The sequence below is a fragment of the Rhinoraja longicauda genome, chromosome 30, assembly GCF_053455715.1.
Source record: "Rhinoraja longicauda isolate Sanriku21f chromosome 30, sRhiLon1.1, whole genome shotgun sequence".
NCBI classification, from domain to species: domain Eukaryota; kingdom Metazoa; phylum Chordata; class Chondrichthyes; order Rajiformes; family Arhynchobatidae; genus Rhinoraja; species Rhinoraja longicauda.
In genome coordinates this window covers 24,514,630-24,526,675 of record NC_135982.1, presented here as the reverse complement: position 1 = coordinate 24,526,675, position 12,046 = coordinate 24,514,630, and the positions used below count along the sequence as shown (strand labels likewise).

Sequence of the window (12,046 nt, the reverse complement as noted above, 5' to 3'; positions counted from 1 at the left end):
TACTGCAACGCAGTAGCTAGCAATAGGGCTTTCCACAATGGTAGAATCTAAAACAAGACAGTTTAAGCCAGTTTCTAAACTAAGTTTAAACATGGGTTCAGGGTTATTTTAATACCTAGATTATATCAAGACATGTTCATTGCACAGTCCAGGAAAAGCATCTGTCTTCCAGCAAATATTTTAAAAAACATGAAAACAGGAAGAGAGCAGAATTATTCAACAGAACAGCTGGCGGCAGGTCTAAATTGTAAGCTATCAATTCAGTTGGTTAGACTTGTAAACATCTTTGCTCCATAAACCTCTCTGATCTCACCACTGAACATTGCAATATGGGTTTATAGTGAGACAACAAAATTGGTTCAGAGTCATTGCTGAATGGCAAGGGTCCAGGTGATGTTGGTTACATAACCCTATTACCTGTGACACTCCACTCCACTGTGGAAATGTAATTTACCCAATCCACACTACTTACTCTTGGAATGAGATTTTTGGTTAGGATCTCAATCACTACACAATGCAACAAGTGTTACACATGCACAAAGTGGTAAGGGGATGTAAACAAGCTACAACAATTACCTCCAAAAAGCTGTAGTAACTCAGCGGGTCAGGCAGCATCTCGGGAGAGAAGGAATGGGTGACGTTTCGGGTCAAGACCCTTTTTCAGGCTGAAGGGTCTCAACCTGAAACGTCACCCATTCCTTCTCTCCCGAGCTGCTGCCTGACCCACTGAGTCACTCCAGCTTTGTGTCTACCTTCGATTTTAACCAGCATCTGCAGTTTTTTTCCTACACAACAATTGCCTGCTCTGATTATACTAGCATCAAACACAGCATCAAACACTTAGAAATCCATTCTGCTCAGTTCAGGAACATCTTGATTTGCAAACCGCGGGCTGAGATGTGGTGTTGCTCTCATGTAGACTCCATGGGCACATCAGCATTTAACGCCTATTTGAGATTGCAAGTTATCATGGACATTGAGACCACTTAACTCCACTGGCATGTCTCAAGCTGGAGAACCACGAGTCTGTTCTGATGCCTTTAACTTAAAGAGGTCATCAATAACCTGCCAGAGACAGTTCTCAAGTGGAAAGTCATTATCCACAAGATTGACTAGGTAATACTGTTCGTGAATATCTTGAATTATCTGTTGAGAGCGAGAGCCAGTTGGATACAATTTCCCCCATTGTTCAATCCACAGGGCAAAGGCTTCATCCTAAAAACAAAATCACAATGTTACCAAAATCACAATGTTACCAATGCTATCAATTGCTTCTCTTCCACCTCAAACAGACTTTTCCCTTCTCTAGAGTCAAAAATATTTATCCTTTTTTGCTAGCTAAAGAATATTATTGATTATCCAAATGGAAGGGGGTTATGCCATATTTCTGTTTTGTTAACCACTCAAAATAACAAGCAAAGCACAAAGTGCTGGAGGAACTCAGTAGGTCAAGCAGCACCTGTGTAGGGAATGGATATACAACATTTCAGGTCAGGACCCCAAGTCATAAATCCCAGAGCATTGTATTGAGAACTGTCACACATGTACAAAATAACAGGCTGTGGCCAATTGCAGCGAAAGGACATGAAATTTATATATGGTCAGTTCTTTACAAAGCAACCAGGTGTTTTATTAGATTCTTCACAAAGTTCGATTTTCATTACCTTCCAGTACATGAAGCTGATAGGATCGACCACTGTGGGCTGAATTATCTCACGTCCTGGAAAGATACCCCATGTAACCGCAATTGGTTGCAGATTGAATGCATTATTTATATTCTCGCCCTACAAAAGGTTACAAATGGTACAAGGTAAGATGACAAATCTGACAAAAAACAGCTGTAGTCATAATTAGCCATGTCAGGTTGGATAGAATACTACATCTGAACATGTTTGGAAATCAGCATAATGTTACCCCATGAATTGGACGTTATCAATTTGTTTCTTTGGTGTTCATGTACTTGTGACCCAGTCCATGACTAATAACTCCTTACCTTCACATTCACAATCTGGTAGTTCACACGCATTTCATATTTCTTCAGAACTTTGAGCAGAGTAGATATATTTTCAGAGGCAGTAAAAAACTCAAGATAGGCCTAAAGTAGGAATAACAAGATTAAAGCAAAGGTAAAAAAGGCAACTATGGTCATGGTCTATCTTCACATGGTCATATTTCTAAATCAAGAACTTTTGAAATCTCAAATGGATCTCTTTATTCTTAGTGTCATTGGAATCTTACCTTCTGAAATACATAGCCCCCCTCAGGCCCCCAGCCCACTATGGGGTCAGTTGATGGTTTAGCATTAATGTTGGGCTGGGAGTTTATGGTGAGAATTCCCATTTGGTTCACCTTCTCCAGTTCATCTTTCATCAAGGAGGTTTCTGGTGCCAGGGCATCATCGTTCCAGGGCATACAGGTCACCTGAAATACAAACCAGAAATAGAGTTTTATTTATATTTAAGAACTGGCTTGACTGTTTGACCCATGAGTCTCTAAGATGGAAGATTGCCAGTCTTACTTTAATTGGACAAGTTAAATAGCTACATATGAAATCTCAGCTGCCATGTTACTGGGAGAGAGTAGATATTGAGGGAAAAGGGAAGAATGAAAGTGAAAACTGAACCTGAGTACATCTCTCATGAATGATTGTTACTGCACTCTTTTTGAAATATGATCAGTGGAAATAATTGCCTCTGGGTTCCAGAATCTAAGATTTTGTGCATTTGTATTTGTTACATAAAGTCATGTTCTAGTCAAATTTAGTAAACTGCTAGCAGAAAACCCCTTGTCTCAATCAGTGACAAAATAACTCATACACCCAGCTTTCCGCAAGATGTTTATTCGATTTAAAATAAAGACATCATTCAATTATACATTTAGTTTAAAAATACTGTTTCCAGAAACTCCTACAGGATTTATAATTTAGCTCTTGTCTTAGGAATTAATCACAAAACTGTTATTGTCATAAATCTTTTGGGTTGTTTTTATTTGGTCCTTATCGTTATATTACCTTTATCCCATTGCTGTTGGGCTGCCCAGTAATATATGCTGTGAAGACATCAAAGACGCTATTTTTGTCTACCAGTTCTTCCCCCCACATCTTCAGCAGGTCCTCCTTGGGACATTTATTCTTCAGATAGAAAAGATAGTAATCATTCAACTCACCAAATGCAGGAGATGATGAATTCCCCCTGAAATATAATAAAAAACATACCACATTGACACTAAGCAACATAGTTAAAGCAAAGCCACCAATTGAGTTGATTTCATCAGTAAATATCTTCCGTACAATTGTTTCCTCAGGAAATTAAGTGCTCCACATTGGTGGCAGGGCTGTTCAATAAACTAACATATGTGAGAGTTCCACAATGCAATCCATACTCATCCTCTTAAAAATTAAAATGAAAGACTCAACAGCCTGAGCTGCAGAGAGAGGTTGGACAGGCTAGGACTTTATTCCTTGGAGCACAGGAGGATTAGGGGTGAGAATAGATAGGGTGAATGCAGAGTCCAGGGTAGGGGAATCAAGAGCGAGTGGGCATGGGTTTAAGGGGAGAGGGGAAAGAGTTAATAGGAATCTGAGGGGCAACTTTTCCATACAGGTAGGTGGTGGGTGTATGGAGTGAGCTGCCAGAAGAAGTAGTTGAGGAAGATATAATAACAATGTTTAAAAGACATTTGGATAAATATGGACAAGTTGGGCCAAATGGTTTGTTTCCATGGTGTATGATGCTATGACCTATATCCACAAGCAGTTTAATCTGGCATTCCAGCTCATCATACTCAATCATGACACAACCCAAACTTGGAAGGATTGAATTGAGAACTGCATTCCCAAGTGCTTTTTTTTAAACATCAGGTCATTTTGACACAGTGAGAATGTTCCATATACACCACTGACAAAATCCAACATTGGTATAATGTCAAATAATTACAAATGTAAATTTCCTTGAGTCGTTCAGTCAAAATAGTGCAGTAATGATTTATGATTATACCATCTTCCATTTGGAAATTCATCCCAGTCCTGTGTTCTGTAGATATAACTCTTCTGCCTCGAAGCCCAAAATATTGGCCGGACATCCTCAATCTTTCGCTTTGGATTGGCACTGACGATCCATGGCAACACTCGCCTACGAAAGCAAAGAGTTAACAATTAAAACGTTTGCACACAATTTATGCCATGAGCCTTTTAAAAAATGGTCCAAAGCTGAGAAATATCCAAAAAGTTCCTGAAATCTTCCAAGCACAATTACAGCACCAGCATAGTAAAACAATAATCTCTTTACAGAGAAAATAAATATTGGTATCCTTCATCAATAAGGCAAGTTAATAAACCAGGGACAGCAGGTACACGTAGAATTTAAGTAATATTTAGCAAATTGTGTAGTTGGGCCATTAAACCTAAGTGCGGCGAGTCGTAGGAATCAAGTGCGTGACTAAATTGTTTGTTGAAGCCCACCTAGGGTCCTCAGTCCACAGTCCGAGTCGTTTCAAAATCTCGACAGTAGCCACCTCACGGTTCAGGGTGTAGAAATGGAGCCCCGGCACCAACCCCGACTTCAGTAGAACCCTGCACATATCAGTGGCCAAGTCAATACCATAGTTTCTAATAACATCATCATTATCCTTGATTGGGTCAATGACATCTTTGATTTCCTGTGGAACCTGCAGCTTGGAGAGTTTGGCCAGTTGTCGCAGTGAGTCATGACTCTGTCACACAAGGTAGAAGAAGAATGAGATTAATAGCAGCAGTTGTACCAGCACAAGAAGCATTGTACTGCACTACAGCAAACTGGGTGATGTTACTGTTCTGGGATCTCAAGGTATATCACCAAAGGCACAGCTCCAAACAGACTAGGACCTCTATACCTGAATGGGAAATATCCCAGGCAGAATGGGGCAAGTAATTCCTATTGCACGGCAGTCCGTATAAAACTTTAGGAAGGTCTCAGGTTTGAAGAATAGTTGAGTGATGATAAAGTCTGAGCCAGCATCTGTCTTTGCTTTCAGGTGTCTGAGATCCTCCTTATAACTGCTGCACTCAGGGTGCCCAGTTGGGTAACCTACAAGGAAACAAAATTTAAATCAGCATCTTGCGTCAAGACAGACATCAAGAGGGAGATACAAAAAAACTTGATTTGCAGAGCTTAGTTTACCAGCCACGCAGATGTCGAAATAGTCATTAAACTCGCAGCGAATGTGTTTGACCAAGTCACTAGCATAATTAAATCCTTCTTCTTCAGTCTTCCAGTCATCACCCAGGGGATCTAGAGAATGCAAAACAGCATGTGTGACTGACTCATACATCCCATTAACTCAGAACTTTGGGTTTTCATTCCTACCTTTCATTGTCAATGTGGAAAAATGCAGAATAGACTGCATCATATTTAAATTATTTAACACAGGGCCAACTCTGCAGCTAACAGTGTTTAACTGTGATGGTATTGTTTACAGGAAGGTGATAAATATTTCACATTAATGGGGTCTATAGTTGCCCTTCCTCTCTCCAATGTTATTTGTCTAGCAGGTCCAATAGAAAAACAACTATACCTCACAGATTGAAGAAAATGAAAAGATAACATATGGATAATGCCACAGAATGCAAGTCTGAGTTTCTTTCGACAATCACCTTTGCTATATCCATAGACATTAGAATTAACGTAGACAATAGAAGACAGGCTGGATTCATGCCCTCACACTAGCCTTGAGCGCTGTTACGTGGCTGGAAGGTGGGGTGGGTGACAAGAGGAGGGGGAAATGAATTATAGAAAAAGTGAAAAGCAGGACATTGTTCAATATCTTACCACCACGAAGTGCAAGTATGTTCTTCAGTCCAAGGTTACGAGCCTTCTTCAGGTGCTGTGTGATCTGATCCTTGGTTTGGTTACAGCAGGTTAAGTGCAACAGTGTCTCTAGGCCACAATAATTTACTGCTGTACTGGCAATGGTCATAGAAGATGTCTCTTTATCGCCACCTGGGTCCCCAGCAGGGTGCCAGGTGACATCAATGAAGAGTGGCCCACCAACAGCCATGTGGTCAAACCTAACCAAGCACAGTCAACAAGTTAGAAAACAGAATCTATTACAAAATCCCAAGTATGGATCATCTGATGATGCAGGAGAATCATTCATCTGTACAGTAAACTGATCTGCATCGGGGCTTGGTAAAAATGGGATGGTTGCACTCAATAGTTATCAAGTAATTAAAAAAATAATCCCAGTCTCAAAGTAAAAATTTGTTCAATTGTGATGTTTCCGACTATCTCTCCAATTTATGCCCCTCAATTATATAAACATCTAAGGCTGTCCCTGCTTCCCATGTTCGTGAGAATAAACTCAGCATATCCAATCTCTCCCTACTTAAAGCCCTCCATTCCAAGCATCACTTTCCATCGCCCGGTGGGGGCTCAGGACCTTCATCGGCCTGCTCGGCCCTGGGACTTTCCATCGCCCGGTGGGGGCTCAGGACCTTCATCGGCCTGCTCGGCTTGGCCCTGGGACTTTCCATCGCCCGGTGGGGGCTTCAAAAAGTTGGGAGCCTCGATCACCTCGTGGCACCACGGGAGAAGAATGAGGAGAAGATAAAACTTTTCTTTGCCTTCCATCACAGTGAGGGTGTGCCTAGAGCAATCACTGTGATGGCTGTTTGTGTAAAAATTGTATCTGTGTGTCCTGTGTTTTTTTGTTGTCTACTGCCGGACCCTGGCGTGAGAGGACGCTGGCGCTGTTTATTCGCCGCTTCTCCGTTAGGATAGTTTGTCTGTTTGTTTTTATGTTATGATTGTTTTTGTAAAGCGCTTTGAGCTTCTGGAAAGGCACTATATAAAATAAATGCTTATTATTATTATTATTATAACCTAGTGAATCTCTTCTGCACTGTTTAATGCTACCACTTCTTTCGAATAGTACAGCAACCTGAAAAGTACCCAGCACCCCATGTGCAGCCTGACCAATGTCTGTACAGCTGCAGAATGACATCTCAAATCTTATACTCAATGCCTTGGCCTATGAAGGCAAGCACATCAAATACCTTCTTCATGACCCTATTCACTTGTAATGTATTTTTCTTGGGAGCTGAACTTGCACACCAAGATCCCTCTGCACATCAACAGTCCCGAGTTCTCTGCCATTTAACTGTACATGTCCAATGCACAATGAATCTGCACCTTGAGACCATTTAGGGATGGACAAAGAAACTGGGATGGTTAATGATACCCATATTCCATAAATAAATAAATTAGTTGGATTCATCAACAAGCCAATTCTTCTCTTAGGCTTTAACATACCAAGTCATGATCAACCTCACCTGGAGACCAGATTAACAGCAGCATCTGCCGTTTTTGGAGGGAAAAACTCCAGGGAGAACCAGATGTCTCTTGATTCAATACGGCGGCGCATTTTATCCTTGAGTCGATCGGTGTCAGCCGGAGGAGTTGAACTGCATGAACTTCCCCTCGAACCATCTCTGGAACCCTCATCAGATTTGGACACTCGCCCCATGCCTTTACATCCTTCGATCAGCATCACTAGTTATCTGCAAAAAATAATAATCCAGTTCCTTAATTAATTGGAACTTCTACTCTCATACAATAGGTTGCAGAATGAAATGGTGCATTAGTACACAACTTGTTTGGTAATTGGCAAAGGGTCATTCAAGGACTAAGTGACTCTGTACCTGGCATATTCCCTACTTCTAATCCACAGTGGTCCAAGCCAAGAATCAGCCAGGAAAATTTTAACTCTCCCCTAATCTTTAACTGGTTATTCTTGATCAACTGAGAAATTAAGACTATCTCTAATACACTTGCCTACTTTGAAGAGTTATAGTCAAAGGTGTAGTTGTCCCAACAGAATCTCTTCTCACTGCCAGGTGCTAAAAGGTATCTCTGCTGGGAAAATACATGTCACCAAAATACATGTCACCTATGATAGCAAAATACATGTCACCATTTTACTCCCTCACATCACATATTTCCACCAGGTAAATGTGACTCTCAGATGCCCCAGAATCCTCAAAACTATTCAATTGGTGGCAGATCTTACATATGATAACCAACTGAATTATGTTGCTATTTAAAGGAAGAACCTTGAATTTTCAAACCGAATGTGATGCAATTGCCACTTTTTTTGAACAGTAAGCTAATTAATTTCTCAAGTAAATTCAGACTTTTGATGGAATCAAGGCTGAATCACAACTTCAACTCATATCTGTTCCTCCCTATAACTTCAACGGGAGACTGGAATGGGGATGGGTGGCGGGTAGTAAAGGGGAAGACCTGCGAGTTGGGATTAGGGTTGTGGTTCAATAATCGCAATCACTGCCAGCCATTTAGTCAGATCCCAGTCCGATGCCACCATCGATACCTTTTCAAATAACATCCACACAACAAAAGAACAGTCTCAGGAAAGAGACCAACACTGCAAACGTCATCGTTTTTCCTCGACCCCACTGACCTCAGCCCCACAGCACACCAACATCCAGCCCGATTCTCCCGCTCCAATGATACTCACCCAGTTCCCTTTGAAGCTTCATCCTCACTCTATCCAGTAGCCTCAATCCTCATCTCCATGCAAGTCTCTTCCCTTCTCTTCTCCGATGACACCCACACACACTCCTTAAGTCATCCTTTGGAATCGTATGTCCCCAAGTTTTGTTTTTACAATTGAAAAATTGGCAGGGTCAAAATCAGCACATCATGCGAGTAAAATCAATTGCAGCCTCCCCATCTGTCTCTACCCTCTCTCACTCTTTCCTTTTGGCTTTCTTTTCACTCTGCTTTCCCAATTAGAACCTAATTGGAGTTCCGTAAAAGTAAAATGTGGTTCTCTTCACAACACAACTAACTACAGACTCTCCCACTGCAGATTCAGAGGCAGTTGGAAACCCAACTCTCATGACTGGAATGCAACTGACATGCTGGTGAATGAATGGCAAGCTGAACTCAAGGCATCCAATTTCAAAGACTGAAGTCACAGACATTCACAATTTTGATCACCAGCTGGTGAGAGCACCAAAAGGAGGTCTGAATCATATTACAGTAACTGAAAACCATCTCCACAATAAAAGAGATTTTAACAACACAAAACAATTCATTGAATAAACACAAAAGTGTGTTTTTTGTTTTTTTTAAATCACATTTTAAACACCTTTGTCAATTTATCCCACAACCAATCTTTCTTTACTCCAATCAACAGAATATAGTGTGCAGTTTTTACTTCTTTACTTACATTCACTGGAGTGATTTGTGTTTAGAGGTTGTCCTAAGGATACTGAGTAGAGAGTTTCTACTCTCTGGAGTTAAGAATCAGCCTTATTGAAATGTTTGACAGAGTGGGTGGTGTTCTATTTGCAGACCAATGGCACAGTGTCAGACGTTTGGGGGGGGGGGGGGAGGGGGGTGAGGGTCTCAAAAATTCAGGAATGCTGATGAGATATTCCTCCAGTCAAGATAGTTGTGATTTGTTGATTTTTTTTAATGTACCCAATAGCTAAGGATTCAAAGCTCTTCAAGGGTAGAAATTATAAAATCAACAGATTTCTGAAATATCCAGGGATATGGGAGAAAGTAGAGAGCAAAGTGGACTTAGGACACCATCTTCCGAATTGGGGAACAGGCTTGACAGGGCATGTGAAAAAAAGTGTAGATTCTGGGAATCTGGAACTGAAACACGAAATGTTGTTTCAACACTCAGCTTGTCAGAAAACAGCTGTGGAAAAAACGGAGTTAACTTCGTGCAAACCACAAAATGTTGGAGGAACTCAGCAGGTCAGGCAGCACGTGTGGAGGAAATAGACAATGTTTCGGGGTGGGACGCGTCTTTAGATTCAGCCCTCTACATATGCTGCCTGACCCTTTGAGTTACTCCAGCACTTTGTGTTTTGCTCAAGATTCCAATATCTGCAGTCTTCTGGGTCTTTAATTTTTTTAAATATATTTGGGCTATCCCGTGCATTTCTTACCTTCGTGTTTATTTCAAGTTCTTCGTGTGGTAACATATTCGTTGGAATATGTTACCACCCAACACTGCCGATGTTCAGTCATTTAAAAAGGGGATTGAGCAACTAGATCTCCTCAACTTGGTCAAAAAGGCCCACCTCAAAATTTAATCGCTACTCTACTCACTCCACCTACGCGTTATAACCACGTATGAGGGGTGTTTGCGTAGTAATCAACCAGAACCTTCGCACCTGGTATAGTGTGTATATACACACACACACTATAGTATAAGAAAATAACTGCAGATGCTGGTACAAATCGAAGGTATTTATTTCACAAAATGTTGGAGTAACTCAGCAGGTCAGGCAGCATCTCAGGAGAGAAGGAATGGGTGACGTTTCGGGTCGAGACCCTTCAGTCTGAAGAAGGGTCTCGACCCGAAACGTCACCCATTCCTTCTCTCCTGAGACGCTGCCTGACCTGCTGAGTTTCTCCGGCATTTTGTGAAATAAATACCTTCTTCAGACTGAAGGGTCTCGACCCGAAACGTCACCCATTCCTTCTCTCCTGAGATGCTGCCTGACCTGCTGAGTTACTCCAACATTTTGTGAAATACACACTATGGTGGTCTATAGTGTATATACACCCTTCCACGGCCTTTCTCCCCTTTGTCTTTATGGCTATTTCATAAACCCCCAAATCCCACGTTCATTCTCAACAGCCGAGAGGATTGCCTTATTCACAAAATGCTGGAGTAACTCAGCAGGTCAGGCAGCATCTCGGGAGAGAAGGAATGGGTGACGTTTCGGGTCGAGACCCTTCTTCAGACTGAAGAAGGATTGCCTTGTCACTTTCTAAAGAAACCAAATCTTCTTTTCCACGAATTGCGTTCTTGATTCCATGAAACATTCTTTCCATAATGCTTCCCGCCAAAATACTCCACTTCAGCCTTCTCTGCTGTGTACAACTCACTCGTCCGATCGTTTCACAAGTATCCAAGTCGGTATCGTCGTCGTTTGACGTTTTTCAGTCGCGATGGGGAAAAAAATCGGGTACTCACTCCACCGTCGGAGTTAGGGGATCTGTGTGGCACAGGTGTGGGTGGTTTACTGCGCTTAACCAGACCTAGAAACAATAGTTGAGTCAGTATTTTAGAAGCTTCATCCCAACCTACCTGTGGGATCGTTGAAAGGTTTTCGAGTCTCCACGACATTCTGATATCCATCAGCGTCTTCCCATTGAATCACCACTTTCAAACCAATTCAGAAGGGGCGCATATTTTCGAACAAAACACGAAGTGCTGGAGAAAAGCAGCGGGCCAGGCACTGTCCGTGGAGGGAAATGACCAACCCTTCTTCAGACTGAGTTGACACCCGACCGTCGTCTGTTCATGTTCTCCAGATGTTGCACAACCCTCTGAGTTACTCGCGTTAAAATGAGTTGCCTACATAATGAATGCCAAATTTCACAGCCTCGAAGGCAAACTCATTCGGAGTTCTTAGATAAGTTTAGAGATACAAGCCCTTCGGCCCACCAAGTCCACCTTGACCATCATCGATCACCCGTTCACACACTAGTTCGATGTTATCCCACGTTCTCATCCACTCCCTGCAAATTAGGGGGGCAATTTACAGAGGCAAATTAACCTCCAACCCCGCACACCTTTGGGATGTGGAAGGAAATCGGAGCACCCGGAGGAAACCCACGCGGTCACGGGGAGAACGTGCAAACTCCACACAGTCAGAGACGGAACCCGTGGTGGTGGTGGTCAGGATCGAACCCGGGTCTCCATCATCGCTGCGCCACCCAGCACACTATTCACTCCACCGCCCATCACAGTCAGTCCGGCTAGCAGTTATCATCTGCCTTCAGATCCTCCCGTCCATTAGTGGGTCACCCTACCCGGGCCGCGGACGCTCCCACCCACTCGCTGACTGAATGACTGCAGCCGGCGCCGCGCGTCTCGAGCTCCCTCAGTCTCCACCCCACCCCCTCGCGCGCGCGCGCGCGCAGACCGACGGACGACCGGGGGGCGGGGGGCACGCGCCGCCCGGGCCCTCCTCCGCGCCGCGATAGGCCGGTTCCGAACACGTGGCCACAGTTTGGGT

The 12,046-nt window shown here is 42.7% G+C and overlaps 1 protein-coding gene across 2 annotated transcripts; it reads right to left on the bottom strand.

Moving 5' to 3' along the window:
- Nucleotides 1–695: 695 nt before the first annotated feature.
- Nucleotides 696–11,923, bottom strand: mthfr (methylenetetrahydrofolate reductase (NAD(P)H)). Of its 2 annotated transcripts, XM_078425302.1 has the most exons (13): nt 11,113–11,923; nt 7,307–7,534; nt 5,805–6,043; nt 5,157–5,267; nt 4,870–5,063; nt 4,460–4,710; nt 3,996–4,130; nt 3,166–3,191; nt 3,011–3,048; nt 2,239–2,421; nt 1,994–2,095; nt 1,665–1,784; nt 696–1,215 (listed from the first exon to the last, which is right to left on the bottom strand). In XM_078425302.1, exons 2-13 carry the CDS (start codon nt 7,522–7,524, stop codon nt 1,006–1,008), a joined length of 1,827 nt encoding a protein of 608 aa, XP_078281428.1. In that variant the 5' UTR covers nt 7,525–7,534; nt 11,113–11,923; the 3' UTR covers nt 696–1,005. The 2 variants fall into 2 exon arrangements, with proteins under 2 accessions (XP_078281428.1, XP_078281427.1); XM_078425301.1 differs by having other exon boundaries at nt 3,011–3,191.
- Nucleotides 11,924–12,046: the final 123 nt, after the last annotated feature.

Excerpts from the sequence above, each read along its gene's own strand:
- mthfr (XM_078425301.1), bottom strand. The coding sequence starts at position 7,524 with ATGCTGATCGAAGGATGTAAAGGCATGGGGCGAGTGTCCAAATCTGAT. Across the intron at positions 4,131-4,459 it reads CTGTGGACTGAGGACCCTAG|GCGAGTGTTGCCATGGATCG; the intron begins GTGGGCTTCAAC and ends TTGCTTTCGTAG. Across the intron at positions 2,422-3,010 it reads CCAACAGCAATGGGATAAAG|GTGACCTGTATGCCCTGGAA; the intron begins GTAATATAACGA and ends TTTGTATTTCAG.